At 31.1% G+C, this 25928-nt stretch overlaps 9 protein-coding genes and 2 further genes across 9 annotated transcripts, besides 5 other annotated features; 5 read left to right on the top strand and 6 right to left on the bottom strand.

Moving 5' to 3' along the window:
• Window positions 1-1945: 1945 nt before the first annotated feature.
• Window positions 1946-5107, top strand: FIR1 (Fir1p; the record flags this gene model as incomplete). Its single annotated transcript, XM_001643029.1, has 1 exon — window positions 1946-5107. One exon carries the CDS (start codon window positions 1946-1948, stop codon window positions 5105-5107), a length of 3162 nt encoding a protein of 1053 aa, XP_001643079.1.
• Window positions 5108-5280: 173 nt separating this feature from the next.
• ZRG8 (Zrg8p) lies at window positions 5281-7860 on the bottom strand (the record flags this gene model as incomplete). The annotated part of the gene is made up of 1 exon (XM_001643028.1): window positions 5281-7860. The coding sequence occupies one exon, from the start codon at window positions 7858-7860 to the stop codon at window positions 5281-5283; it is 2580 nt and encodes an 859-aa protein (XP_001643078.1).
• A 1320-nt stretch (window positions 7861-9180) lies between these two features.
• CLG1 (Clg1p) lies at window positions 9181-10437 on the bottom strand (the record flags this gene model as incomplete). The annotated part of the gene is made up of 1 exon (XM_001643027.1): window positions 9181-10437. The coding sequence occupies one exon, from the start codon at window positions 10435-10437 to the stop codon at window positions 9181-9183; it is 1257 nt and encodes a 418-aa protein (XP_001643077.1).
• A 1937-nt stretch (window positions 10438-12374) lies between these two features.
• On the bottom strand, window positions 12375-14795 carry KIP3 (tubulin-dependent ATPase KIP3; the record flags this gene model as incomplete). The annotated part of the gene is made up of 1 exon (XM_001643026.1): window positions 12375-14795. One exon carries the CDS (start codon window positions 14793-14795, stop codon window positions 12375-12377), a length of 2421 nt encoding a protein of 806 aa, XP_001643076.1.
• A 1049-nt stretch (window positions 14796-15844) lies between these two features.
• BOL2 (Bol2p) lies at window positions 15845-16099 on the bottom strand (the record flags this gene model as incomplete). Its single annotated transcript, XM_001643025.1, has 1 exon — window positions 15845-16099. The coding sequence occupies one exon, from the start codon at window positions 16097-16099 to the stop codon at window positions 15845-15847; it is 255 nt and encodes an 84-aa protein (XP_001643075.1).
• A 422-nt stretch (window positions 16100-16521) lies between these two features.
• Window positions 16522-17394, top strand: NIF3 (uncharacterized protein; the record flags this gene model as incomplete). Its single annotated transcript, XM_001643024.1, has 1 exon — window positions 16522-17394. One exon carries the CDS (start codon window positions 16522-16524, stop codon window positions 17392-17394), a length of 873 nt encoding a protein of 290 aa, XP_001643074.1.
• Window positions 17395-17803: 409 nt separating this feature from the next.
• Kpol_423p5 (uncharacterized protein) lies at window positions 17804-18817 on the top strand (the record flags this gene model as incomplete). Its single annotated transcript, XM_001643023.1, has 1 exon — window positions 17804-18817. The coding sequence occupies one exon, from the start codon at window positions 17804-17806 to the stop codon at window positions 18815-18817; it is 1014 nt and encodes a 337-aa protein (XP_001643073.1).
• Window positions 18818-19483: 666 nt separating this feature from the next.
• Window positions 19484-19711: a sequence feature (similar to hypothetical protein; correction of possible frameshift sequencing error~similar to Saccharomyces cerevisiae COG1 (YGL223C)).
• Kpol_423p4 lies at window positions 19484-20724 on the top strand (the record flags this gene model as incomplete).
• Window positions 19713-19799: a sequence feature (similar to hypothetical protein; correction of possible frameshift sequencing error~similar to Saccharomyces cerevisiae COG1 (YGL223C)).
• Window positions 19801-20724: a sequence feature (similar to hypothetical protein; correction of possible frameshift sequencing error~similar to Saccharomyces cerevisiae COG1 (YGL223C)).
• Window positions 20725-21308: 584 nt separating this feature from the next.
• Window positions 21309-21989: a sequence feature (similar to hypothetical protein; correction of possible frameshift sequencing error~similar to Saccharomyces cerevisiae PHM8 (YER037W) and SDT1 (YGL224C)).
• Window positions 21309-22150, top strand: Kpol_423p3 (the record flags this gene model as incomplete).
• Window positions 21992-22150: a sequence feature (similar to hypothetical protein; correction of possible frameshift sequencing error~similar to Saccharomyces cerevisiae PHM8 (YER037W) and SDT1 (YGL224C)).
• Window positions 22151-22238: 88 nt separating this feature from the next.
• On the bottom strand, window positions 22239-23498 carry KRE29 (Smc5-Smc6 complex subunit KRE29; the record flags this gene model as incomplete). Its single annotated transcript, XM_001643022.1, has 1 exon — window positions 22239-23498. One exon carries the CDS (start codon window positions 23496-23498, stop codon window positions 22239-22241), a length of 1260 nt encoding a protein of 419 aa, XP_001643072.1.
• Window positions 23499-24002: 504 nt separating this feature from the next.
• Kpol_423p1 (GDP-mannose transporter) lies at window positions 24003-25001 on the bottom strand (the record flags this gene model as incomplete). Its single annotated transcript, XM_001643021.1, has 1 exon — window positions 24003-25001. One exon carries the CDS (start codon window positions 24999-25001, stop codon window positions 24003-24005), a length of 999 nt encoding a protein of 332 aa, XP_001643071.1.
• Window positions 25002-25928: the final 927 nt, after the last annotated feature.

Here is a 25928-nt window from a genome sequence, read left to right as displayed (position 1 = left end):
TGGATATTAAGAACTGGTTCTAACTGTTTCTTTGTTACGGTATGGTATGGCATAGCATGGCATAGCATAGATGCTAATACTACTATCTCATGATGATTTGATAAATTTTCATCTGTTTCGAAGTTTGCTGTTGCTGTTGGTCTTGGCCTTGGCCTTGGCCTGCTATGAATTGACTTGACTTGAATTTGACAAAAATTGACAACACCCAATGTTAATTTCTCGGTGGTACGTGTGTTTGTCAGCAAATAGCTGAACCCGAAATCGATTAAATTTTTGTCTCGACTGATTTTTGATTTTTGATTTTTGATTTTTGATTTCGAATTGGCCTGAAACGAACCGAACCGAACCGAAATGGAACGAAACGAAAACAGGAAAACGAAAAAAAATTTAAGCTGTCGTATCTAGTTATGTGGAGTGTTATGATGTTGGTATCTGTTTGATTTTGTCTTTGTAATAATTATAATTATAATAAGAAGAACTGGGAATATCTGATGCCCCCATGTTCTCATATATATCTTATCCATCTATCTACCTGTCTTGTTGTTAGACGAATGGTAACCCTACAATAACATTCTTATCATTGCTTAATATCATGTATCATATGATACGACAGGAGTTTGTCGTGCACACTTCCATCCCCTTTTTTTTTCTTGTTCGTTCTCCTCTTCCCTGTTCGAAGAAAACTTCAAAACTAAACCTAGTCAGTCATCGCATCATACGAAACATAACCGCATAATAATGGGTTCTCCAGTTTTAATTTGGGTTGTTGCTTAATTTAGAAATATTTGTTTCGTCGGAATATGTCACGTGTAATATTCGCTCCCGTGACCCCCCACACTACTACAGATTACACATATGTTTTTTGAACATACATCTTGTCTTTAGCCGCTAGTACATTTTATCCTTATTTGTAATTGTATTATTTCTTTTGATATTTTTTGTTTGGCGGGAAGTAAAATCACATACAGTAGAGAAAAGAATGTCGAATACACTACCTTTTTTTTAGGGGAGCTCTACTTAGTGACAGTTATATTCCACAGATCTTTCTTTCTCTCTTGTCTTTTTTTTTTTGTGTCATTTATTTTTCGTTTTGTACCCCCCTTCAACTGGACATATTAGATAGATCTAAGATCACAAGACTAAAAGATAAAACAACCACAAAGATATATCGATCTGTGTGCTTGACATCCAAGAGCATATAAACACAAGCGCCTTTATTTCAACTTCAATTTCCTTTTTGCCAGCTTTCTCCCTATGCCATCAACATATTATACATTTATTTACTTCCCATTCCTCATGGGACAAATCATACACATCAAAAAATGGTGTATACGTGCATGTATGTATAATTTTATGGTATTACCATGACTGAAATTAATTGTAGAATATTTTATTTTTACATTAGAGTCGCTCATACCAAAACAGATCTTTAATCACGTTTATACACATCACGTGATTAAATTGAATATGTATATATTTAGATACACTTTTTATATTTGTTTGATTTTTGTTTTTCGCTCCTCCTCCCGTCTCTTCCCATTCTCTCTTTAATTCACTAGTTTATCCCAATTAGGAATATTGTAAACAATTGTGTTATTAAGTGCAAAAATATCATGGATAATGGAATTTTATACAATTTAGCTATTCGAGCAATTGGATTTCCTACTACTTCTTTCTATCTGACTCTATGTTGAAGTTTATTATTCAATTGTTTTAGTTTACTATTAGTTCTGATATGTATACTCCATTCTCTTGCTTGATGGCTATATTAATTTGTATCACACTTAGCAACAGTTTTTACACACACACACATATATATATAATTATTGATATACACAAACAAAAAGCCTTAGCCGACAACCTCTAAGATACTAAAATATCCAATTAATAAATGATACTTTGTTCCAAACCATAAGCCATAAACCACAATTACAATAGCATATAAATGGATATACCTACTACACCTACAAGGAAAATCAAATCAAATCATTCCAGTAATCGGTCCCAAGTGCGTTTCTCGTTACCAGAACCCATTGCTACTACCATTTCCAATGGCAATGCTAGTTGTGATGAGGACGAAGATGATGATGAAATTGCCAATATTGAATTAATGTACTCTGACATAAATGACTCCCCAACTAAAATAGTTTACCCAAAAGATGATATAAAAGATGATGTTTCAAATAGTCAGTTCATGGATATGCACTCAAAACTAATGATCGATGTACCTGAAGAGGTTTGGAACTTTCATAATACCAGAAAATTATCAAATAATAAACAAGAATATCAAAAAAAACAATCACAAAATAGACATCAAAGAACTAAATCTTTACAAGAAATTATTAGCTCAACAATCGACTCTTTCCAAGAAGAGCAAAATTATAATAATTCAAAATCAAACAATGATGAAAATGATTCAAGCCTCATAAGTTTGGTCACTCCATTAAACATACATAAACGAAGTCTTTCATTGCAACCTCCAGAATTATATCTAACACCAGAATCACCACTAAATAAACATAAATTGCCAATACCGTTGAAAATATCTGTACCACCATTTCTGTCCCCAGAAAACAAGAATAAAAAGCTTCCAAATTTAATATATGATGGTAACGGTTATAGTCCATTCAAGAAGGCTGACAGTTCAATAAGTTCAGATTCTTTTACCAACTCTATTATAGACTCAGAATTAGAATCAATAGTCAGTTCAATTCCGTCAGCCGACAATCCTGTAACTTATAATTTATCTTTTGAAGATTCAGAGACAGCAAATTTGAACTTAGGATTTGATAATGATGGTAATGTCAATCTAAAATTACAAAACAGAAATATAAGGACAAGAAAAGCTGCATCAAGTTCACCACAAAATAAGAAGAGCGAAATTATAATTCCGGAAATTCAGAAGGATCTGAGATCAAATAATATAACTGCTTCTACGATACCAAATTTGGAGACATCTTCTCCGAGATCACCCTTTAACATTTCTAAATCAATTACACAAGATACCCCATTTTATTCTACACCAACAAAATCATATAATAATATCAACCCAGTTGCAACAGCCCAAAACAATAATTCTCCAATGAAACAATATTCATCATCTAAATCCGCACCAGAAAGGTTATTAGAACAGTCAATGAAAAGAAATTCTCTACAGATTCTGTCGACACCATCAAAACAAATTTATATTCCTGATTTAGAAAAGGAAAAAACTCCTTGGAGTGAAAATGGTACTTATAAGTTTTTCCAACGAATGGAAGCAAGGTCGCCAGATATTTCAAAGGATATCAATCAAGCGGTTAAAAATGCAGGGGAATTGGCTTTAGATTTCAAATTTCCAGCTAATAATGATAAATTGAACCACCAAACGAATAATATTAATACATCAAAACAGGTGGTCAATGATGATAAAGATTTTATGAAAATTGATAACTCTGCAGCATCTAATGCCATAGAAAGAAGAAGGAATATGCTAATAAAAAACCAATTGACCCCTGGAACTGCCTCAAAGGGACATGCTCATAGGAGAAGCAGAAGTATACATAGATTAGAGGAAATGATCGCCGATATTTCTGGTGAAGAATTTTCAACATCTATATTACCTGCAAGTAAAGATTCTACTCCTGAACTCCATATACCTGAAAGATCTCCTGATAGATTAAAAACAGCCAAAGTACAAGAAAAGAATATTACCAATGAAACAACGGAAAATAACTCCCCTCCAATAGATGATAGTATAACTATAGATGATAACTCTTTGAAAATATACGATGAATCTTCACAGTTAAATATTGAAAATAAATATTTGGCTAAAGATATCGGTAGAAATAACAAAGTAAATATGGGAATGTTCAACCCATATAAAAATTCCTCTTTGTCTGAGGAGAACATTAATATTCCTAAAGCAAACATATCACAAAATTATGATTATACTATAGAATCAATAGCAACTGAACCGGAAGAATCCTTAGTGATTTTATCTGAAAATATTTATCATTCTAGAGAAATTGATGCTAGCAATAAGAGTGGCTATACCGATTCAAGTCTGGATAACATTACTAATTATACATTCCAAGAATTGACACCCATTCGTCACAATGTTCCATCAGACCTTAGAAATAATTTGGAATCAAAGTCTCATGAAACTACTAGATTGCCAATAAAGTCAGAGATGAAAACCAATAATAGCAATGATCCTATATTATCAATGAATTATATTAATGATAATATCAATGTGTTCAATAATGGCAATGCTAATAACGCTAATAACGCTAATAATGCTAATAATGGCGACAATAGCGTTAAACCTTTATCATCATTTAATTCTTTCAATGTTTCAGTGCTATCAGATAATATGTCACAGGAAATGGCTTCAAATCATATCTCGAATAATATAAATGATATTACAACTATCAATTTCAAGAATGATGAGTTATTAAATGTTCCACCACAAAGGACATTTTCATTCTCCGGGAGCCATTCTTCTGACAATTCACAATTTTCAAAAAATACATATCAGAGTAGTGTCAGTTCTTATAAAATTGATAATATATTAGCAAACGCACCCTCACAAGAAGTAGAGGTTGCCAAGAAACCCGAATTCCCACAATTCAGAGAATCACCAATGCGTAAAAATAGAAAATTCAAGAAAATTAATAATGGCAATAAACCGGAAAAATTTAATACCGTTTTTGAATATAGAGAAGGAAAAATAGTAGAGGTAATCGTTCTCGATAATGATAAAGATGCATTGAAAGCTCCTCTAGATTCTACAAATTTACAAAATGGAAGAAAGGTTAAGAAATTGCTACAGACAAATTCTCTAAAAATTCCATCCAATGCTAAGGACAAGGAATTTCATTCAAGAAGGCATATTAGATCTAAATCTTGCCCGATCGATGTTTTAAACTATCAGAAAATTTTAGATATGTGTGAAGATACTGCCACTATTGCAAAGGATATAGTATATGAGCTAGGAAACGGAAAAACAAAACATATCAAGAGAAACTCGAACATTATCTTAAGAAGAAAACAACCAATGATTGATTCTTCTGTCTATGATTCAGTTAAAATTAAACCACAACTACCTGCATTCCCTGTCCAATGAAATTATTGACAGTTTAGAATTCTAATATTACATTTATTAACTAATATATATATATATCTATATATAAGTATATATAACTTAATTTATATAGTCTAAGAATAATTGTAACCATATATATATATATATTTATATATCCTTCGGTACCAACTAAATATGCCAATTATTATCTTATATCACCTAGGAGAGTTATCAACAGAAGAATACCCTTCCTGAATTGGACTTAACGAATAATCCTGCAGGTACTCAGGTGTAGGTTTCCTGAACTGACGATCTGGCGTAGAAAAACCATAGGCAGAACTATCATCTCTCTTTGGTGTCGCCAGAAGATGTTCTTCTTCTGAATTTTCTAAATTATCTGTCTTTTTGATAGACTTCTTTGGAGATTTCCCAGAAAATCCAGATTGTGAATTTGGAGTCCATGGATGATTAAAAAATGTTACAGTTTTATTTTTTATTTCTAATTTACTTTTAACAGGAGTATTATCTTTTGCAGCGCCAATTGGCTTCCCAGAAAAACTATGTGTTCTTCTAAAGGACCCAGTGTTCGATCTACGAAATGGGGATTTCATGGGACTCATGTCTTGTTCTGAATCAGAGAAATAAAAGTCTTCGGGTACATTATTAATTTCATCTAAATATTCTTCTTCAGTTAAACCATGTTTAACATTATATGAATCTTCTTCTGCTTCATCGATGAAAAATAAATCTCTTGTCGACCCAGGTACATCTGAATCTAAAATACTGCTTAAATCATGATATTTCAATGACTGTGACCGTTTAGGAAGGATGATATCACTAGAATTGTCTGGTGGAACAAAATGCAAATCTGGAATATCTGAATGCTTTTTAATGCTTTTATTTATATCAACGATATATTTATCCAGCTTTTTATCCATCAAATTATTATCGATAGAATCCCCATTACTAGGAATCTTTTTAAGTGAAAAAGAAGAATTCTTCTTCAAAGACTTATGTCTATTTAAAAGATTCTTACCCCCAGGAATATTGAAGGGATCTTTCAAAACGTATTCACCATCTGATTCGTCATTACAACTATCATCATCTTTAAAATCTCTATCTTCTTCATCATCTAGATTAAATATATCTGCAAACGATGCTACTGGTTTAACGATTATCTTCTTTTTTGGAGTTTCTAGTGGCTTAATAAGAGGACTACTTTTTGAAACATTGCTATTGTTAAAGCTTTTGGAGGATGTTAAACTTTTCTGAGGGGATATAATATTTTCATCCACCATCATATTATCTATTTGGCTTGCCTCTCCATCTTCGCACATCTCATGTATTAGTCTTGTCTCATTTTGATATTCATCACTGGGATCGTAGTCGAAGTCATCAGAAAGATCAAATAAGTCATTGTATGTTTGAACTTTTTTTGGTGCTTCCGATTTCAATTTTGGTCCCTTGCTACTATTATTATCTTGAACAACATAATTTTCATGTCCTTGGATATCATCGTTTTCATCACTATTTTCATTTCCATAATCAAACTTATTAGAAGGAAACTCAAAACCATCAAGACTGTCCTCGTCATAGTTCATATTTTCATCAAAATTTTCATCTTCATATAAATCATCAATGTAAATATTATTGACAGGTTCAGGTTTTGAATAATACTTCATTGAAGCCGTTCTACCGTTTGGTCTATTATACTCGAATGAGAATTTTGAGGTATTATCATCATCGTCATCATCAGTTGTTTCTGAGCAACTGTCAGATTCCCCATCAGCATCACTAGCTCCTTCCATCTGTGGGAGTGTTTTAGATGTTTCAGCAAAACTTATAGTTCGGCTTCTGTTACCATCAATAGTGTCTTGTGGACTTGCATTTAAATTTGGAACCTTTTTTTTCCTTTGTACATTTTCTACAACACCTTGTTTATTATCAGCTTCTAATACATTCTCATTAAGATTCTCTAATGGAGATATAAAATGCTTTCTAACTTTATTTTGTAAATTTGAAGTTCTAAATAAATTTTCATTCCCAATTATTTGTGTTTTTCTATTATTATACTTTACTGCATTAATATCATTTGGTGTGGATGGGTTGATAATTTTACTATCAAAATTTTTTAAATCTTCTTCTTCAGTTATAATAGGAGTTGAGTTATATTCTTCAAAAGAATTGTTGGTCTTTATTGAGACAATCGATGGTCTCTTTAAACCAGATATGCGTGCGGCTGGTTCCAAATCTGAATAATCTGAATTAGAAGCTCCAGATAAAGATGATCTTGGTTCATTCAATACAATAATGGAGTGCCCCCCTGTATCGGATCTGGTACCCCATGAATGAGTTATAGTACCTTTTATAGAAGGTATTTCTATCTCTGATTCAGTTGATCTGACTTTTTGTATAGCATCTGTTGACGTATTTATAGTCCTTGGAGTAGGAGGAGAACTTAAAGACTCACCTAAATGTAAACTGTTATTATACGTGGCATTCAAAGCATTGTTTGAACTTTTCTTGAATAGTTTTGAAGGTATTTTATTCGCTAATCTATGGAATGATTCAAAACTTGGTGTGTGTTTAGGACTATAATTTTTCGAATTTGGTAGATTATTAGGTATACTCATACTTGTAACAGTGTTAGAATTACTGCTAATTACAGTAGAACCAGAGTAATTGAATGAATCAGCACTGGACCTCTGCACGTTCGGTACTTCTGAATTATTCCATCTACTTTGGCTACCATCTAAAGAATTTGAATTTTTATGAGACTTGATGAAGGACCTCATCACTATGTTCTAGTGGAGGGTCAAAACAAAACAAAGAAACGAATAGTAGAAACAAAAAATCTAAATTAATAATTAGTTATATCCCTTTGTCATACTTTAGATAACCAGAATAACGATCTAAATGACTTAACAGTTGAGTTTGCTACTTTTATTAAAATCAAATTGTTGTACGAATCTTCGAATTTGATATTGATCTCTAAACCCCGGTAACCGAAATAGATCAGAATTTTAATTGTAATAAGAATGTAACATTAATGTCACAGTAATAGATGATATAGAAACCTAAATCAAGATCAGTTTAGATGTATAAAGTGAAGACGATAGTTTCTTCAGTCATAATCTAATGTATTAAGTTATCTTTTGAGTCTTTTTTATTGAAATATAAGCCATACTGACTGTAGTAATAGATCAAATTACCAATTTCCGAAGAAGATGACGTCATAAGAACAAAAATTTAATAAAACAGAAAAGAATTAAATTGGAACATGGATTGACGATAAGTCTCCATGTATAAAAATATTTTTTTCAGATTAGTGTTATATATTCATATATAATTATATTTGTTCTTACCAACTGGAATACTCAGTTAAGAGTTCCAAGTATGGATAATAAATTGTTTTGAACCAAAGATTTTTTTTTAAAATAAAGCAGAATGAAATAAAACCATATCAAATGGATTGCAGATAAAAGAAATAGGGCATTAGCCTTTAGCACTTTAATATCCACCATGAACAGAGATTTTACGTCGAATGAGAACGACAAATAATCACAAAATAAAACAAATCAGATTTGATAATTATTTTAGTGAGAATTTCTATCATTCGTTGCACTTTCACATATTCAAAGTGGTGATTAAAGTATTAATTCTTGCTTCTTTATCTTTCCCATTAGATTTTAATTTTAAATGTCTTCTAACTTTCTGTTTGATTTGGAGATTTTGTATCTTTTTAATTTTAACTTTTCTAGTCTCTTTTTGTTGTTTGATTTATTTTTTTTGGTAAGTTTTGATCTTTTTTTCTTTTTTTAGAATTTGGTGTTCTTGTTTACTGTAAAATGAAATTGCAAAATAATGAACTTCTATTATTTTTAACATATTATATTTTGTAAAAAAACATGTTTTGTCATATTATATCTAGTATTTTTATAAGCTTAAATTGTTTTTTTTTATTTTTTTCCTTTTTTTTGAATAGTTTTTAAAATAAAGTCGAAATAAAATTAATGATTCCCGTATTCCTGCAAAAATATTCGTAAGGTTGAATAAATAAATAAGAAAAAAGACGACCTTGTTTGAATTAATAGAATAAATTATGACTGTTCATATTAATAGACCGCAGGTCTAGTATAATATTGATTGTCAAATAACCCGTAACTATCATTTTGATAATTCCCATATTTTGGAATTTCAGCATTCCAAGTTGGATATGTTGGTTGTTGATTACTCATCATGTTACCCATAGCTTGAGGAGCATATTTAAAATTACAACTGTAATTATTTGAAAAATCACCATTAGCTGATGGACTTAGTTGAGAAATTGGCGAAGTAGATAAATTTTGTTGATTTTGGTTATAGTAATAGTCGAATACATCGTCGTTGTAATGAAATGGAGAAGAATTCAAAGAAGAATTTGAATAGTTTGGAGTTTCAAAACCTTTAGCACCGACAGATAAATGGTTGTTATCATATTTAGAAGGAGAAGAGTAGTAGGATTGAGATTGAATTGGGACGGTGTTATTTGATCTTTTACCTTGACAAAATACGTCAAAGGAACAAACGTAATCTTCATACAAACTAAACTTATCATCGAATAATCTCCATTCGAAGATGTTTAACCATCTTCTTTCATATTCATTGATAGTAGACAACTCCATACCTGTTGCTTCTGACCAAGATTTGTTGGTAAAAGTCTTATCATCATTGAACTTATTGGCTAGTATAAAGGCAATCATTGTATTTTGATAAATGACATTGACAGAGTTACCGCCAATGGAACTTGAACCATTTGGTAACTTATCTAAATACTTGGATAAGAAATGCAAAGCTTGGAATATAGAAACAGAAGGCAATCTTGTAGCGTTTAGTACAGAGGAAACCCCTTTTGTGAACAAAGTGACCACTTGACTCTTGGAATCGTATTGGTAGATACTTTCTGAATCAAAGGCTAACATTGCGTACTTGACGATGAATTCAGCCATCAAATCTAAATCGTAATCCAGGATTTGGTTTACACCGCCATTGACTTGTTCTGAGACTACAGGTTGTTGCTGTTGTGGGACTGGTGCTAAAATTGGAGCTGGTCTTAACATTGGAGCAACAATCTGTGGAGGTGGCATATTTGACAAACCGTTGTAAACCATGCCTGGAGGAGGAGGTAACGTCACACCTTGGAAACTGCTGCTGTGAGCGTGGTTATAGTAAGGTTGGTTTTGGAAACCGAACTTGTTGTTGATAGGTGGGATTTGTTGTTGTAATGGAGCACCCAAAGATTGAGTGTGGTGATGAGGAATGAAGTTTGAATGGGTAGGTGGATGTGGTAAATTGATAGGTAACCTTGAGTTATTATACATATAAGTAGTCATAGTGGAATAACAATAGGGAAGATAAAATAAAGAAAGAAATCACAAATATTTGGAAGTTAATGAAACGAATAATATGTGATTGTGAATATAATAAGTGACAAAAAAATAAGTAAAATAATAAAGAATTAAAATAAAAATGAAATTTTAATCAATATTAGGAAGTAAATTTTTGAAAAGCTAGAGTAAAGATGAAAATGTAAAATGAAAAAATGGAGTAATGAATAATATACTTTATTTTTTAGCAATTAAAATAAGACAAATTAACTTAATAACTACCTTAAGTTCAAAAAAAAAATATTAATTGCTTGATTGATTGATATTTTTTTTGAGTATAATTATTAAAAAAGAGTATAAAATTGTAATGGACCTTTTATTTTAGTAGTATAATTCCAATTAATTCGTAATTCGATCTGGTGTAACAATGGAATGGAATGGAAGGGTGAAAGGAAATGATGTGGTGGTGGTGGATGATGTCACAGGAAAATTAGAATTTAAATTAAGTGTGGGAAAATAAAATAAAAATTAAAGGATGAATTAGAAAACAAAGACACAATTGATAAAAAAGTCAGTAAATATAACTTTTTAATGGCGTTGTAATCTAAAGGGAAAGTGGTGAGGATGGATAAATGGAAAAGGTGGTGGGTGGTGGGTGGATGAGGGTTGGGAAATAGGAAGAGATGTTTGATATAATATATATAAAATTATAAATATATTAAAGAAACAATAAAATAACCAAAAAGAAGAATGGGAAACAGAAATATAAAAAAAAAGTTGGACAGGCCTTTTATATTTTTTAGCACGCTAAAAAGTTTGGAATAAGTTTAAATAATGTATAAATATTTTAGAAGGTTGGACTCAATTCAAAGTAAAAGGAAATGAGAAACCTACGAAAATAAAAATACAAATGAAAACAAATAACAGACGGGGGAAAAATAAAATAAAGGCAGGTAAATGGAAGATAATATATCCTTGACCTAGATAAGTACCAAAATTTTTTTAAATTCTTTTTTGTTCTTTCTTTCTCTTAGTAGTAATATATATATATTAATATAATAAAAGCGAAATAATATTATATTATATTATATTATATTATATGAGATATTGTAGTTCTTTAATAAAATTTAAAAATTTAAATATTTTCAAACAGTATATCAAAAAAATATCCTGTATATTCCCTTGGGATTAGCTTGGAATAGAAGAGTTTAGTTCACTGATCTAGAGCCTGAAATAAGCCAAACCAAACCAAAATAAAACCAAAATAAATTAACAAAGACATCAAAGAAAGAGTTCAAAATAGCATTTTTGTCTTTATATATATACAATAGAGTAATATAATATAATATGGTATAGCATAGTATATAAAGAGAGAAGAGAGAGAGAAGAGAGAGAGAAGAGAGAGAGCCATTGAAATGGAATCAACAAAAAATAAATTTTTTTCTCTTTCTCGTTTTGTCTCTTTGCTTTGCTTGCTTGTGGTTGTGCTTTTGAACGACGGTTGCCGGTTTCTGCTGGCTGGCTGGTTTGGTTTGGTTTGGTTCGGCTTGGCTCGCTGGCTGCGGGAGAATGAGGGGGAGGGAGGGGCAGGGAGGAGAAGCTGCTGGAAAGAGAAGAGAAGAGGAGATGTGGTGTATTTTTCTAGAAAATTGTACGCCGTCAGTAGTGACGAGACTGCCAAACAGTGAAAGTTGCGTTTGCGTTTGCGTTTGCTTTTTGCTTTCTGCTTATTCTGGCCAACAACTGGTGGAGGAAGAAAAAGACTCACACATCCTTCCCTTGCCGAAATCTGGGCAAATGTGCAAATGCGCATGCGTATCATGGCACACGGCTTCTATTTTCTTCTTTTGTGTCTTGTGTGCACCATATCTCCAATTCCGAATAAAATCTCACTAGAGCGAGTCACGTGGGTCGCAGGCGTCACAAAATAAACATCTTGTCATCTATCTGGCTTCTGGTTTGCGTAACGGTGGTGCCAACAACGTATTGCTATGAACTGGATATATATCCTGCATGCTCACATCAATGTCTGTAATCTCAGGATCTAACGACATCCGACTCGTATTACGTATACTCTTCCTCTTCACCGGCGTTTGCCCATTGTTATTATGGCTATTCGTCCATGTCGTAGTCGCCGTTTTCTTCGATGCTATTATTGGTCTTAGAATTTTTTCAATGTTTTTGGGTGACGGCGAACTATTAGTAGAATTACTCATCTCAGTAGTGCTTTTAGTCACTTTAATAGGTTTCACCAATTTCTTCTCTGATGATACTGACGCTATGGGCACTGTCGCAACTTTTTGAGTTTTCGATACATTCACGTTGAAGTTTATACTGGCAAACATCCTTTGTCCAAATTGTTCAAACTCTTTATCGATATCTAATAGTTCTTGTAACGACTCATTGATATCTCCTTGATGATACAAACATTTGGAGAAAAATTTGCACTTGTACATCAAGTTTTCATTTTCAAATAGTTTCTCAGTTAACATAGATCCATTGACAAGCACTTCATTTCGAACTACTTCATTGATATTGTCTAATCGACTTTCAAAATTAGCTCGGTCTATAATGTCATCCCAATACTCCATCTCAGATAATTTCATCGCATCATTTTTCTTGGAATGCTCAATTACTAGATCCAACTCATCTGGTGTGTCAAATTGTTCTTCCAATTCTCGTATCTTATTCAATATCTGTTCTTTCAATATATTGCAAGTCTCCATAACACCCATATCTTGTGTACTATTAACAACGTATAATACACTATCCAATTCTAAGTTTATCATTTGTAAGAACCGGCGTTTACAAAGTATCAATGATTTAATATTCTTGGCATTCTGGAATTTACTGGTTTGCGCATACGTGTTTTGTATATTTCTTAAACAATCGTCCATTGATAGCTGGATTTTTTCTCTCCCTAATTTATACTTCTTTAATTGAATCTCGATCATATTCTGTTCTCTTTGTCTCAATTCATCAATTTCCTTCTTCTGTTCTGTAATCATCTTCAGATATGATCCAACGTGTCGATTCAAAGATTGTTGGTTCCTAATAACTTTGGTCTTGATTTCTTTGGCACGATTAGCATATTTTAAAGTGTTTAAAGTTTCATCATAATGCGTGCTGCTCGGTGATACACACACAATCATCACTGTCTTACAATTCCCACCTAATGAAAATTTTAGTAATCTTGTTAGTTTAGAATCTCTGTATGGAACATGACACGACCTGCGTGTACCGTCATTCAAACATAGTGCATTGATACAATTTCCTAATGCTAATAAGGATTTATTAATATTGGCACCCTCATATAACCTTTCGCCACGATTTTTAGTCGAAGCTGCTCTCTCACTACCTGCCAAATCAATTATAGATAATGTGGCAAATACGTGGCTGCTGGTTAAATCAACTGTTCTATTTGTCTGAGATATATGAATTTGTAAAACTGCATGTGATCTAGAAGATGTTTCGTTAGCATCGGTTGCAGATGTTGTCCTATTTATATTACCTTTAATAATTAGGTCCATTACATCTTGAACAGTTTTGGGACGATGATGTGATAAATTCGCTACACTTATTTTGCTTTCATTGTCTTCACGTATGACTAATTTTTTGGAAGGAGTATCTGGATTTAATAAATCACGAATCGATTCATTGTATATCTCTAAATAGGATAATGTTAATTCAAAATTTTTGGTATCTTTAATATTTTCTATTTTCTGAAACAATTCCTCCATTGCCAAGAATATTATCCCTGGTTGTTCAGGTGTACCACTGATAGTATACGTCTTCCCACACCCTGTTGCACCATATGCAAATACAGTTCCATTGAATCCATCTAATACAGAATCTAATAACAAACTTGTTGTAGAACGATATACTGCCAACTGACTTGAACCTTCATTAAATAATTTGTCAAAAATAAATTTAATTTCACCACCATTCCTTCTCAGCTGTCTACGACTCACTTGTTTCCTCGAATACATTGAATTTAAAACAGTTTCACTCAACTTATTTAAAGGATTTGTTGCCGATGGATCGAATATTAGCATTTTCTCATCTACACAATCTACAATTTTTCTAATCCCATTAGGTTTAAGTAAATAAGGATTTTTACCAGTGTACCAAATATCATTTTTAGAATTATTATTATTATGATTATTATTATTGGAGTTAATAGTGGTATTACTGTCATTATTTTCCTCTCTACTCCCAGGCAAAGTTAAAGAAGAATCGCCCAATGAAGGGTATTGAAAGTTTTCATCATTGTCCCTTATCAAATGGAGAGACTCATACTCTGTAAACGGCCTCACTCGCACAGCTACTGTTATTGACGATTGTAATTTCTCTGATTTATCCATAATTATTAGTTCTGCTTATACAACAACAACAACAAAAATAAAAAAAGAGTATTATAAATTAAAGGAAATAACCTGAACCAGAACAGCAAAACGCCAATAAACCAACAAATTGATCAATCAAGGATATCAAAACAATATTCCCAAAGCAAACTAGCGTCGACCTCTACCGTAAATATACCAGTCTAGAGGCAACAATATCTTTAATATCTAATCTGACTCTCGATCTTTCCCTTCTAGATCTACTATATATATCAGATTCGACTAAAAAATGGAACAACCTCTTCACAAAGTTCAACTACAAATAGAACACAACTTAAATAGTATATGACTATAACTGACTAGATCTACCTTTATGACTTACAGTTTGTGATTTAGATCATTAGTTTCTTGTATGTAACAAAAATCATCTCTCCATAATAAATAAATATCTTTGAATTTTATATGGTAAACAAAAGGACTTTTACTAATTAGGAAAAACGTTTAAATTTAAGAACTGATCTGTCTGAACCAAGAGAATGAACAAGTCGAGATGGGATGAGATGGGATGAGCTGGGATGGGATTGGTATAAAAGGAGTTGATCTAGATGGTGAATGGAATTATTGGTTCTGTTTATTAGTATCTCTTGGGTTTTGTTGTACTTGGAGGTGAATTGGAGGAGAAAAATGGATTGCAACATAGTTTGATTAGAATGAGAATTATATAATGATTCAAAATGAATAAGAGGTCTTGAAACTGGAAAGCTTAAAGTATTAGGATTTTTCGGTAGGCTAATATTGATTAGTGTCTTCAAAATCAGCTCTTATTGTCAGAATTGAAATGAGAGATAAGACGCCTCACTCTCGTTGTTATATAAAGTATTAAACGTTTATTCATCTTCATAGTTATAGACTTATCCATTTAGTTGAATGGTTGATCCCGTATTACATACAATATTGGATAATAGTTTACATATGGTATATTACATATAATTTTGTTGTTTGTCTTGGTGTGATACATTTTTGACAAACTGATAATCTCTGTCAACGAGTTGTCCCTAGATACCTCCATTTCATACTACGATTTTAGACCATTCTTCTTGAGTGTAGCATTTACAACTGAAAGCATGTATTTGGTTTATCTCATCATGTAATGCTTTATTAACCAAACGACTTCTCGCCAGTTTGTTCTTACCTATAAAAGTATCACTCACCACAACAACTTCAAACGATTGCCCACAACCAGATGAAGTGTCCATTGCAATCACATTGTACACTTCTGGAATGGTTTCATTAATCTTAGAACGTAAGGATTCTTCAGTCAACATTTTCAAGTATTATAATCACTACTATTGTTAATACTTTAAAATGTATAAAATTAATTAATTAAACTCCAACTGATTCAAATAAAGCCAGACCAAATAAAAACAACACTATATGTGGGTTTATCAAATATGTAGATTGAAACACACACCAGTCTTGATGTCCTTGCAAAAGAATTTCCAACTCTAGATTTAACCATCTTGTTTCGTTAGTAACTTGTAAGAAATATCATATTGGCTTTAAGCATCAAATTTTTGAAATTTGTCTTTAACATTTAAAATGAATCAGAACTACTCATCGAAAGACCACTTTAAACACGAATTAAAAGAATATCAAAGGGGTTAAAGCATCCATTAAGGTACTGATTTCGTTCTGATATTATCAATTGATTTATTTATTTCCTTGCAATTTATTTAGTTTGATAGTTATGAGCAGAGCATTATCCAAGACTCAATTGAAACAAATAGTTAATGCTATAACTAAACATTATCCTGCTGGTTATGCTGATAAAGCTTGGGATAATACAGGTTTACATATTGATTGTTCAGTTGATGGTGATTCTAATATTGGTCCAGCCAAAGTCTTATTAGCTGTAGACTTAACTGCCAGTGTAGCTCAAGAGGCTATTGATAAAGGTTGTAACTTAATCCTAGCCTATCATCCTTTCATCTTTCCAAGCTGGAAATCTTTGAATCCTTCAAGAAACACACAACAGAATAGTGCTATCAAGTTGATCCAAGAAGGTATTTCTGTGTATTGTCCTCATACTTCTGTTGATGCTGCTAAAGGTGGTGTAAATGATTGGTTGGCTAATGGATTAGTAGGTAAAAATACCTCTTTAATCAGTAGCAACATTTCGATTGAACAAATCAGTGGTCAATTAGTTGGAGGTGACCTTTGTGAAGAAGTCGGTTATGGTCGTTTAGTTAAATTGGGGGCCCCATTATCACTTCAAGATATTATTGAGAATGTTAAAGCTTCATTAGGGATCAAACACGTTCAAGTCTCAAGTTTACACTCTGATTTGTCAAATCATAAGATAAAGAACATTGCATTATGTGCAGGTAGTGGATCAGGAGTTTTCAAAGCATTATCAGAAGATGTTGATTTGTATTACACCGGTGAATTATCTCATCATGAGATTCTAAGGTACAAAGAATCTGGCAAAGCAGTAATTGTATGCAATCATTCTAATACTGAACGTGGTTATTTAAAAGCTGAAATGGTATCATTACTTACACAAAAAGGTATCGAATGTATAGTCATTGAAACCGATGTAAACCCATTAAGAGTAGTATAAAACTATAATGGTATATCTTTTATAAATTATATTAAATATTTTAAATCAACAATTGTCAAATTTACCCCCGTTTCAAATGAGGGAATAACCTCTTAAAATTTTAGATTACATGAAATAATAACTACAACCAATACACACCAATGGATCTCCTATCCCATTTTAGATCCAACAATCGTTCTATTTATATCAGCTTTGTTCATTTGTTATAGTCTTCTTAAGTAACTCTGGGTTTTTCAACTACAGGCACAGATTATTTACAGCAATAAAAAGGAGTTTTAAAAAGAGATGATTAACAATAACTTTAATAATAAGCTTTAGTTAAACCCTATTTTAATTAATGTATTCAAGAAGCTATATATAATAATCGAACAATAACGTTAATAGATTGTTATTAAATGCATATTTACAAATGTCAACCGATACTAAATACGTTAATAGTAATCGTCTGATGCCTCAAATGGTATCTGGACGTCATGATAAGGGTGATAATAATAGAAAGAAGGAGTTAACCAAGAATACTGGTGCTAGTCAAGGTCAAAATACTAGAAGGAGACAGTACAGAAGGAATAAGATTACTAATGATGATAAGAAATCAGGTTGTTTACGTCAGAATCAAAAAAAGGGAGTTGATAATAACAACAATGATGTTGAATCAACAGAAGTCTTGACTCAAAATTTGAAAAATTTACTGTTAAAGAGTAATCAATGTGTAAAAAAGGATGATACCTGTATATTGGAACAACTCAAATCAAGAGATAGTGCTAAAAGTATATATAGGAATAACGAAAAATCTAAACAAGTTAATATAACTGTTCCACCAATCGGATTGATAAGTAATAGTCCAGTGATGAAGGCAGCAGAAAGAATTCCAAATGCTAGGTCACCTTCACTACCATATGCAGGTTTGAATCCATGGCATTCGTTGCCATTAGGTTCTTCATATTCCAACTCTTACACTTATACACCAGTTACTCAGAATTTCGATTTATCAAGTGCACCACCACAAGTACACGGGCAAGAACAAGGTATATCAGCAGAAGCATATCCATATGGTAGAAACAATTTTATGTCATTGCCTATATCACCAAATTCTCATGAGTTTCATCATTTCGCCAATAGTCATGGGAATTTAAATAATTCTCCACATATAGCCAGGAATATGATTCCTAAAAATTATAGTCACCTGAATCAAGAGGTAATGACAACAGCATCGTCACCACCTCATTCCTCATCTTCTAGTGGTTCCAATGTTTCTTCACCATCATACAACAATTATGCATATATTGGTCAAAAATCAAATTCAAATAGATCGAAAGAATCTACAATAAGAAGCTCTACAACAACAACAAATTCATTTGCTGGCGCATCATTTGCAACTGATATACCTAAATTACAGGATCTACCCAAACCAAGTTTTATATGATATTTCAAACAACAACACATACATTTCTCTTCCTTTTTTGCCATGCCAGTCAACTTTTTTAATAGTTTAAGTTATGCCTCATGAATCATACAGTTTATTGTATTTCATTTCAATTGAATCGTCTTCATAAACTTCAACTAAAGCCAACAAAGTCTATTCCAAAATAGATAATAACCATTGAATATAACTGATCATTACAACAGCAATGCTGTGAAATCAACATTTTTCTTTTTAAATGTAACATTAGGATGATGTATTATAATTTAACGAAACTTAATCAATTTCCAACCATTTTATTTCATTTGTATTACAAGTAAGATATTGACGTGGAACATATTCACACATCTACAATATCAATCAAAATCTGATAAATGCTAGTCATTGATCTTGTATAACGATATCTTTGTATTGTATATTATTCATCTTATATATTTTAAATCATCTTACATATTCATTAGGCCCTTTTTTTCTAAATATATGTTCAGCATCACTATAAGAATTTTATATAAAAGTGAAAAATTATAGCACGTAGTATTAATATCCAACGTGTCATTGGAAGTGATTAAAGAGAGGTATAGAACGATATAAGAGGTTAATCGATAGCTTGGCATCAGTATTATAATATTAGTTTGAATTATATATATAAAAGTATCAATATTTTAAACCATGTCCCTAGATATAGATAGAACAGTTCATGATTTATTTGTAGAGAAAAGTGTTGTTGAAATAAAAGACTATGATTTAGAATTATCTAATAAGACTGATAAATTAAATGATGAATTCAGAAATGAATTATTTAAATATTACAAGAATGTTTTACAGGTCACTGAGGATATTGGTAATTTATACGATAATATGAAATTGGCAGATTCAGAATTTTTGGATTTATGTTTTTAAAGATGATAAGTATAAATTAAATAAAGTATCAGAATTTCAATCCCTGACTTCGAATCCAGCAATTAAGTCAAGTTCTAATATTTTAGAAAGTCAAGCTTTTCAATTCTTCAAAATCTATACTTTTGTTATCCAACTGGTTGATTTCAATGACAGATTTTTTTAATAGATTTGCTACTTCTTCAAACTGTGATAAACTGTTTGACTCAATTATTGATAATTTCAATATTATAGGTTCAAAATTATCTGAATTCACTGATTTTTATGATACTATAGAAAGCAAATGTAAAGAATTGCAGGAATATATTATCGAATCATCATTATCTGGTAGTTCTGATTTTAACTTAATCCAATGTGTGAAATTGTATTATTTAATTAATGATGAAACTCAGTCATTCCCATGGGATAAAATATTAATGAATAAAGTCAATGATGTGATATTCAATTCCATTTTTGAATTTGATCATTCAACATTCCATAACATCTCAAATGAAACGGTTTTAAAATTTATCAATTCAAATACCTTTAAAGACAAGTATATTGAAAAATTGGAAAAAGATATAAATTCAAAATTAGATAAATTAGATACTATATTGAAAATTGATAAAAATGCTCAAAGTAATCAACTAATAGGAACTTCATTGTATCCATCAGGAACAAAAGATAATAACAATTTTGATATATCTAAAATTATTGATAATTCATACATGTATTCATTAGGTTTGACAACGACAACAAGAATTGAAATATATGAAATTACAAAGCCTTTAATAGAATTATTAAAGGAGTTAAAACAAAATAACAATGATAACAAACAATTGAAATCATACAATGACAGATTGACTAAATATTTGAAAGATCTGATTCCAAAGGATAGTAATGCGACAACCAATACCAATGATCTCTCGAATTCTCATGAATTCATCATTTCAGATTTCTTAAACACATCCAACGATAAGAATTTTAAATCTTTTATTGAGAAACAAATCAAGAACTTACAAGAGATCTTATGAACTGAAGACTATTAGTTTTTATTTTTATGTGTTAGAGTAGTATCCAATAACGGGATTTGTTCTGAGTCCATGTTCACTCCTCAATAGGGTAAAAAAACCACAGAATATAATTATATCAACTACTGAAATGTTTTATAAACTTATAAATCGTTGGTAATCAATTCCTTAATACTGATAGTCAACTATAACACTTCTTTCAGGTACTTGGTATTACTTTTTTCTTTTTCAGTACTGAGGTTTTTCCCTTACGGATTAAATTTATGGAGAGATATTCTATTAAAGGAAAAATGAAAATTGACAAACTCATCTCATTTTAAATACATAATGAACAGGTTAAATGTTTATTAATTTTGAAGATAATTATTTGACAAGTCATGGTAAAGGTCTAACAAGCCACTATTTATTATAACTGTATCGTGGGTATAAGTGTATGGGTTTATATTTCTTAAAGTTTTGTTAATTTTAAATAAGGATAGAGGTAATTGAGAACAAATATTAGGTATAAGTTTAAGTTACACAATCACCACTAAAAGGAATTTTATTTTGATAAAGAGAAGTTAAATCAAGTTGATATATAATAGAAAATGACTAATATGAATTATTCACCAGCATATCCTGAATATAAGAGGGCCGTTGAGAAACAATTGAAGATTAATGAAGAGCATTTAAAATCGTTGACTCACCCCGGTAGTAAAGTTTCATTTGAAGTTGATCCAAAAGTGTTACCTGAACCTGATCCTAATTTAAAGGTGTTCTTTTTTGATATAGACAATTGTTTATATAAAAAATCTACAAGAATTCACGATATGATGCAGGTATCTATTGTTTCTTATTTTAAGACCCATTTAAATTTAGATCATGATGCTGCTCATCATTTAAATAATACATATTATAAAACCTATGGATTGGCCATTCGTGGTCTAGCTATGTATCATAATATAAATGCATTGGATTATAATAAAATGGTAGATGATTCTTTACCTCTACAGAACATTTTAACTCCAGACCTTAAATTACGGGAAATGCTAATTAGATTAAAAAACTCTAAAAAAATTGATAAATTATGGTTATTTACCAATGCATATAAGACACATGGTCTTCGTTGTGTTCGACTTCTTGGTATTGCAGACTTATTTGATGGTATTACTTACTGTGATTATGCTCAACATGATAGGCTAATTTGCAAGCCAGATCCAAGAGCATTTGAAAAAGCAAAAGAACAAAGTGGTTTATACGATTATAAGAATGCTTGGTTTGTTGATGAATAGTGGTAGCAATATTCAAACCTGGTATATCCTTGGGTATGAAAAAATGTATTCATTTAGTTGAGGATGAAGTAAATGAAATTTTAGGTGAAACACCAGAGGGTTCAATAATTATCAATGATATTCTTGAACTGGAACAGGCTATTCCTGAGTTTCTTTAATCTAATCATTGATGAAGAATCGATGAATACATGTCCAAACTTATTCATCTATTTCTTGTCATTATATGTAATTTTCCCCCACATAGATCTATGTACCTATAATTTTAGTAAATGATGTCAATATACTTTTTAACAATAGAAGCTCAATATCAGCCACATTAGTCATATCTGAGACATCTCTGATACAATTGAAGATGTAATCAATGACAGGAAGACTTTCTTTGGAGTAAGGTACCAAATCTGAACCAAATATAAATATCGAAAAGTATAGTAACTTCCTATACTCTTTATCATCAAAAATAGTATTGAATTCATCGATAATCCTATTAAGTGCCAAGGTATTATCTCCAAAAATTCCATCTACCAATTTATTTTTAAATGAAGGTAATAATTTAGTCAATCGATAATGCATATAATAGTCATCTAAATTAATCAACTTTAAGTATTCCTCTATGACATCAACATCCAAAGCAGAAACGATTTCTTCGCACCATTTGGAGTCACAATCGTTTGATTCATATATTTTTTTGTCTAGAATAAAACATAAAAAGAATTTAACAAAATTTGGTTCATCGATATAATAAATAATAATGCTTTTCATTGAATCTGTTGGTAGTATTGTGCATAAGTTATCATAGTTGTAATAATCAGAAATACAAAAATATCCATCATTAATTGAATTTAATTTTTCTTTTGATATACCAAAAGTTGGCAATATATAATTTAGATTTGGGTATGACTTCAAGATTTCATGTCTTATCCTATTGAAATCATGACAATTATAATAAGCAGTTTCAAAAGATAAAATTGGAGAGATATCGTCAATTGTCGTGTCTTCCTCAATAAAATGCCAATCCAAATATTTATCAGGATTAGCATCCTTAATAATAGTATCAATGTAATAACTTAATTGAGAATTGGTAAAATTTTTTGATAATTTTGCCATTAATTCGTTTGATTTAGTAAAGGTTTTGGAAACAAATTTTTTTTTTTCATTATTTATTTTATCTTCAGCTGATTCAATTGAATTTAGATTTTTTGTAACCTTCTCATTATATAAATCACCTAAATCAAAACTTTTGATATTAATATAACCATTTTCGTTCTTGATAACAGCAGGTTTCTTACTAGAACCATTGAAAGAGGACATCTTAAGAAGAATCTCATCGTCTTCTGAGTCATCTATTAGGTATAAATCAATATCTGAATCAATTTCCTCATCTGAAACCTCTGGATATTTACTTGTAGACTTCTCATCCTTAATCTTATGATTATTAGAGTTGTATATTGTTGTTACACTTTCATCTGAATCTTGTGAATCATGGATAGAAGATGAATTGTCAGACATGCTCTAGTACAATTTATAAACCAATACATTCACTGGTACGAAATACTGGCATTATGTTTAGTAAACTTTCCTTCATTATTCAAGTATTCCCTTAAGAAATGAAGTTGAATAATTTATTCAGCTTGCTAGTAAGATATTTATTTCATCGATTTTTTCATAATCGATGAGATGCGTTTTAACCTTGACTACACCAAGTGAAAAAGTATAAATGTCAGTAATTTAGTAGGTAAAAGTATAAAAGTGAAAAGAATTAAAATCAATTTAATTATCTATTTGACTATAAATTAACACTATATATGAGTTTATATATATAGATGTGTGATTGTATGTGTTCTACTTTAATTTTTTTGGTTATGGATTTCATCTTAAAGTACAAGTGAAATGAAAAAAAAATTATATATTGACGTATTAGTTTAATATTTATAAAAGGTAACCAGTAATATAAAAATGGAATAAAATATAATAAAAGGATAAATTTAACCCATGTAATTAATATTAGAATTATTATTTTTCAGGATTTTGGTTCTTCTTTTGCTTAGCAACAGCGTAGACGATACCAGCCAAGAAACCTAAGAAGATCGAGAAGATCGATAAGAAATTCTTTGGAGCGTCGAAGAAGATTAAACCAGATAGAGCAATTGGTAACTTGTTTAAAGCACCAACCATTGAGTAAGTAGTGGAGGAAGTGACACGAACACACCAACCTGAACAGTAAGAGATACCAACAGAAGCCATACCTGAAATGATCATAGCTGTGAAAGAGTTGGCAGTGAAGCTGGTGGATAAGTTTGTAGAAGACCAATCTTCTATACAGAAAGAGAATAGCAATAAGATTGGTAAAGCTAAAACGTTGTTGTAAAACATGGTGTCGAAATCTTTAAAGTTGGTTAATTTAATTCTTTTTCTCATGATCAAGACAAAAGCGGCAGAAGAGATACAGTTGGCGAACATCCACAAGTAACCGACATTGAAAGGTACAACAGGGACAGTAACGTCACTTTCCACCAAGGACTTAGCTTGCATGGCTTGTTTATCACCCCAAGTTGCGACGACAGAGGATAGAACCATTAGAATAAAAGAGGACAATTCCATAGAAGTGACTTTACCACCAAAATATATAACTTCACCGTAAGCAATTAAAATGATAGTTAGATTCTTGAAAATTGTATAGATTGGTACAGCCAAGAATTGCAAAGCCTTTGAAGAAGTGTAAATCATGATAACCAATAAGACTGAGATTGGGAACCAATTTTTAGCATCGGTTTTATTGAAAGGTCTAAATTTAGCATAACCCAAAGTTTTCAAAATAACCAATAAAAGAGTACAAACAAAAGATTGAACGAACAACATAACGAAGTTCATGTTGAAATCCTTTAAGTTGACGACGAATTTATTTGTGACAGTCATTAAGATGGAGGATGCACAGTAGGAAAAGATTGAGATTGGACCAGAATTGGCAACATTGCCCCAGAAATTGTTTTCAGCTAATTTCAGATCAGACATTTTAGTATTATCAATTGTTCTTTATGTGATGGATATATTGGTATGTAGTGTGGTATCCCAAATTAAATTCAGCAAATAGTAAAAGTAATAGAGGTTGATTTAATAATACGAGTGCAAAGATAAATGTATATTATATTATATTAAGACGAAACTGACGAATAATGAATATAATAAGAAAACCAAAAAAATAGCTGTTCTAATATTGACACACGTAAATGAATTGGGATGATGAAGGAGGATACTAGTTTAAAATATCGAAGTCTCTTGGCCAGGATGGTAATTAAATATAGGATAGTAATAAAATATTGATGAAAAATTGACCTAAATTTATTTACACAAGAAGTGGACTGTTAAATATCAAAAGTAAAACAAGATACGATTAAAATTGAAATAGAAATAAAGTAAAACAAGATAAAAATAAAATAATTATGAGTTGTTGTTCAAAAAAATTGTACAACTAAATATTTTTCATCGATAAATCACAGGTAATAGCTAAAGATAAAGCCAAAGTAATAGAATACAATACAATAGAATAGGATTAGGATAGAATAGAATTGTAGTTATTTCCAATACGAGATTGACTACCCACGTCACATCGAGAGAATTGGTGTTGATAAATGTGATGTAGTGGTAGTTGTTGTTCTAGATGATAACGGTGGGATATGATGGGATTGGGATTGGGATGGGATGTAATGGAATGAAAACTGTTATAAGTTCAGTGAACGTTGCTTTTCTGGATGCTGCTGTCTCGGTGAGTCCAGTCCAGTCCAGTTTCTTGTGTGTCTTGTCCTTCCTGGCATTCGGAGGCCTTGGAATTGAGCACCAGAGACAGATAGATAGAGAGTATAGCTAGTGGTATATATGTATATATGTATAGCTGGATGGGATATCTTGACGTTGTTGCTTCCGTTGCTGTGTATATTTTAG

The sequence above is a fragment of the Vanderwaltozyma polyspora genome, genomic scaffold (genome assembly GCF_000150035.1).
Source record: "Vanderwaltozyma polyspora DSM 70294 KpolScaffold423 genomic scaffold, whole genome shotgun sequence".
Lineage (NCBI taxonomy): Eukaryota > Fungi > Ascomycota > Saccharomycetes > Saccharomycetales > Saccharomycetaceae > Vanderwaltozyma > Vanderwaltozyma polyspora.
This window is presented reverse-complemented; position numbering and strand designations above follow the sequence as displayed.